At 49.2% G+C, this 3,699-nt stretch overlaps 1 protein-coding gene across 1 annotated transcript; it reads left to right on the forward strand.

Moving 5' to 3' along the window:
* The first annotated feature begins 381 nt into the window (after positions 1-381).
* Positions 382-3,139, forward strand: LOC119314344. The gene is made up of 2 exons (XM_037589076.1): positions 382-1,556; positions 2,789-3,139. The coding sequence occupies exon 1, from the start codon at positions 486-488 to the stop codon at positions 1,344-1,346; it is 861 nt and encodes a 286-aa protein (XP_037444973.1). The 5' UTR covers positions 382-485; the 3' UTR covers positions 1,347-1,556; positions 2,789-3,139.
* The last annotated feature ends 560 nt before the right edge of the window (positions 3,140-3,699 follow it).

Raw genomic sequence — 3,699 nt, forward strand, 5'->3', positions numbered from 1 at the left:
TCATTGTAATTGAGGGGATTATTGTGTTGTACGATGCTAAAACATTATAATTTTGATTTATGTGCCACAAATCAGTTTTAGGGGAATAGGCAAAATCATGATTTAAAACAATACTATAATGTAAAAGGAACAACTACAACATCAAGGCACATAGTCATGGTCATTTGTGGCTTCTTCAGCCCCTGACATACATCATATCCCTATATGAACCTTGTTTTTTTATGGAATGAACCTTGTGCTATTATTTACTCCATTAATCAATAATAATAAAGGGAGACTGTTTAGCCTTATATAATTAAAAAAAAAACTCAAGCAGCTTGGCTAAACCGAACCATGTACCCACGAACCGATGCAACACCGACCGGGTCCGTCTAGGGGCCGCACTCGATTCGCCTCCGCCACACCCATCCTTCCCCCACCCAAATCCTCGCCTCCGCCGCACCCCAACCTTCCCCAAACCCTCGCCTCCGCCGCCGCCAGCGCTGATGGGCGAGCCCGCCGATGGTTTCTTCCTCCGCCTTCCGCCGGAGCTCGTGGACGAGATCCTACTCCGCCTTCCGCCGGACGAGCCCGCCTGCCTCGTCCGCGCCTCCGCCGTCTGCAAGCCCTGGCGCCGCTTCTTCGCCAACGCGAACTTTCGCGGCCGCTACCGCGAGTTCCACGGGCCACCTCCCGTCCTGGGGCTCGTCCAAGAGGCCGCAAACTTCCTCGCCATATCTGCGCTTCCAACCCTACCAGACCTTTCACACTTGGTCGCCGCTGCCCTGAAGGCCCTGGACTGCCGCCACGGACGCTACGTCTTTGACTCATACGACCAGTACTGGCAGGGGGATACCGTTCACCTGACCGTCCTGGACCCTCTGACGGGCCATGGGCATCACATTCCCACACCGATGGACAATCGTTTGCTCTGGTACAGTGTGGCCGTGCTCTGCGCCACACAAGGCTGCGACCACCACGATTGCCAGGGAGGACACTTCAGTGTGGTCATCGTGACCACCAATCACGAGCAAAGGGTGACCCTAGGTTGGCTCTACTCGTCCGAGACAGAGTTGTGGAGTGCTCTTACAAGTGTTTCCCATCCAAATGTCCTCAAGTATAGTTATATCCGTGGCTCGCCTAGTGTGCTTGTGAGTGATACCCTGTACTTTGACTTGGATGGTATCATTCAGTGCCACCTTGGTTCCCGGTGTTTGTCCATGCTCGAGAGACCCGCAGATGGCAAGGGGTATCTCATGACAGCAGAAGACGGCGGACTGAGATTCGCCACCATGGTGGATGTCACAAATCTAACTCTGTGGTCAATGCAAACCGGACTGGAAGGAGCCATGGGATGGGCAAAGTAAAGACAATTGATCTTACGCGGCTGCTACTTGATGGGGCCCTCTCCATCACATCAGATGAAGATGGAATTTGTGGTGTTGCCGAAGGAGCCCAAATAATATTTTTGAGCACACGGCTGGGTACCTACAGGATTGATCTCAAGTCAAGGCGAGCCAGGATTGTATCTGGTCCGGGCAGTAAGATCTTTCCCTACCAGAGATCTTACATCCCAGGTATTATTCTTTATGATTCTTGGTCCATGTACACAACCTTGTACAGTCATGTGTGATTTGTTGGTCCATGTTTTCTTAATGATTTGCTACTAAGATTGAGCCTGGAAGGAATCATGTGACTTAACAGTAGCTACTAAGGCTGGCTGTCCATCGATGATCCATCCATCATGAACGCAGTCAAGTTGTACACATGCCAAATTAACCAACATGTAGCATGTGGTCTTCGAGTAAGGAAATGATCACCAGTAGCAGCCAGCCAGACGCAAAATGAGCCCCCATACTCAGCGGATGAGAAACCAACCACACCCTTGTTAATTAGGTGCAACGGAAACATCTATCTAGTTTCAGATACTCAAAAAATAGGATTCATTCATATATTCATTATGCTAACAGAAGTTCGTTTGGTCTCGATTTCCGCATCTCCAGATACCTGCAGAGCAACCAACATTGTCATCAGTCAAACAACTTTGTACTATTCCTTGTATCTCACAATTTTTGCATGATTCAAACACTAAACATTATCTTCACCATCATGAAAACTGGATTGAAAGCTCCAAAGTTGAATCATCTCAACTAAAGAAAACCCAATGGAGCAGTTAATTTCAAGTGGAGGCTACATCGGGCGCTAAAAGATCAGTTGTTTGAATGCCTCCATTAGAGTGAAATGCATTAAATAGATGCATTCAGTTAGAACCTAATAGGTATACTTTTCAGAAATATATGAGCTAGATAGTCAACTACGAGTGAAGCCATCCATACAAGTTGAGATATTAATAATCCCATGTGTAGAATTCAAGATATGGAGAAATGTTGCTGTTCTTCTGCTGATTGGTTGTTCGACCAAATGTACTGCCAATGATGTTATTGTTCAAGATATAGAGAAATGTTTGTTCTTCATTTTAGTGAATTATATCCATCCCGATTATTGAGATGATGAAAGTAGTACTGAATGTTCTGGATTGTTTTCTTGGGCTGCACTTAATTGTTGCCAAAAGGTTTCAAATCTTATTTGAAATTATACAACATTGCATATTTCTTTTGTACATACCAATACATTTTGAGGCAGATCCGATATACACACGGGAGGTGTATAAACCATTACCTATTGTTTTTGTGTTTGTGTTAGTGTGTCTTGCTGATCCTTGTGGTTGGTGAGTAATCAAAATGTACATTCAGTTAAACCTCATCATCAACCAGTTGATCTAACATTTTGATAACTTGCATTTCTGCAGTAATGGAAGCAGCTTGTATGGAGCTGGAGCAGGAGCAGTGAGCTGGTGCTTGAAGTTCTTTGTCAGGATCGAGTTGCTGTTAAGGAAGTACACTTTTGAATCAAGGGGGAGGTGGTGGCAGTGATGTTAGCTGGTGTTAGTGTTGGTTGATGGAATTTGTTTAGTAAGCTGTTGCGTCCCTGCTTGCTGTTTGTTAAGGCCCTTTCAGTTACTCTGTGATCTTGTGAAATGCTGCGACAGCATCGCAATGCAAGGATGGTTTTAATGGGAACTGGCTGACACCAGCCTGCTACTTGATTATCATGTAAACTTGGAAGTGTGGACAATATTTTATACTAGGCAGGGTACTATAGGTCTTCAAAGTTTTATTTCCATTCTTGACATGCCTTCATCTGAGCTCTAAGCAGTTACATAGTCAGGCTCTATTGTTGAATCAGACTTACACAGAGCAAAAAAAAGGCCCTCGCGTCGCTCCCTCCCCAGGGGCGACACGGGCGGCGACCAAATCGCCAAGGCCTCCGGCCACCACACCCAATCCCACCCCTCGCCGTCGCCGGCGCCTCCTGCGGGCAAAGCTCTCATGGAGCAGGCGGCGGCGGGGCTCCTTTTCTCGCGGCGGGCGGCTCCTCTCACGAGCGGGGGATCTCTGAGCGGGGCGACGTCGGGCGGAGGGCGGCGGCCGGAGCGGCGTCGTGCCTCTTGCGGGCGGCGAGTGGGGTGCCGGGGCGGCGGCCTCGGTCCGGGCTCCTGATGTGGCCGGGGTGTGGACGGCGCGCGCTCGCGCAGCGGCGGCTCGGATCCGGCTGTGCGCGTGGGGCGCGGTGACTGGCCGGGTGCGGTGGTTGCAGGCGTGCGTCGGGCGCGGTGACCAGCTGGCGTGGCGGGTGTGCTCCTCTGGAGTGCGAGGTGTG

The sequence above is a fragment of the Triticum dicoccoides genome, chromosome 6A (assembly GCF_002162155.2).
Source record: "Triticum dicoccoides isolate Atlit2015 ecotype Zavitan chromosome 6A, WEW_v2.0, whole genome shotgun sequence".
In the NCBI taxonomy this organism is placed as follows: domain Eukaryota; kingdom Viridiplantae; phylum Streptophyta; class Magnoliopsida; order Poales; family Poaceae; genus Triticum; species Triticum dicoccoides.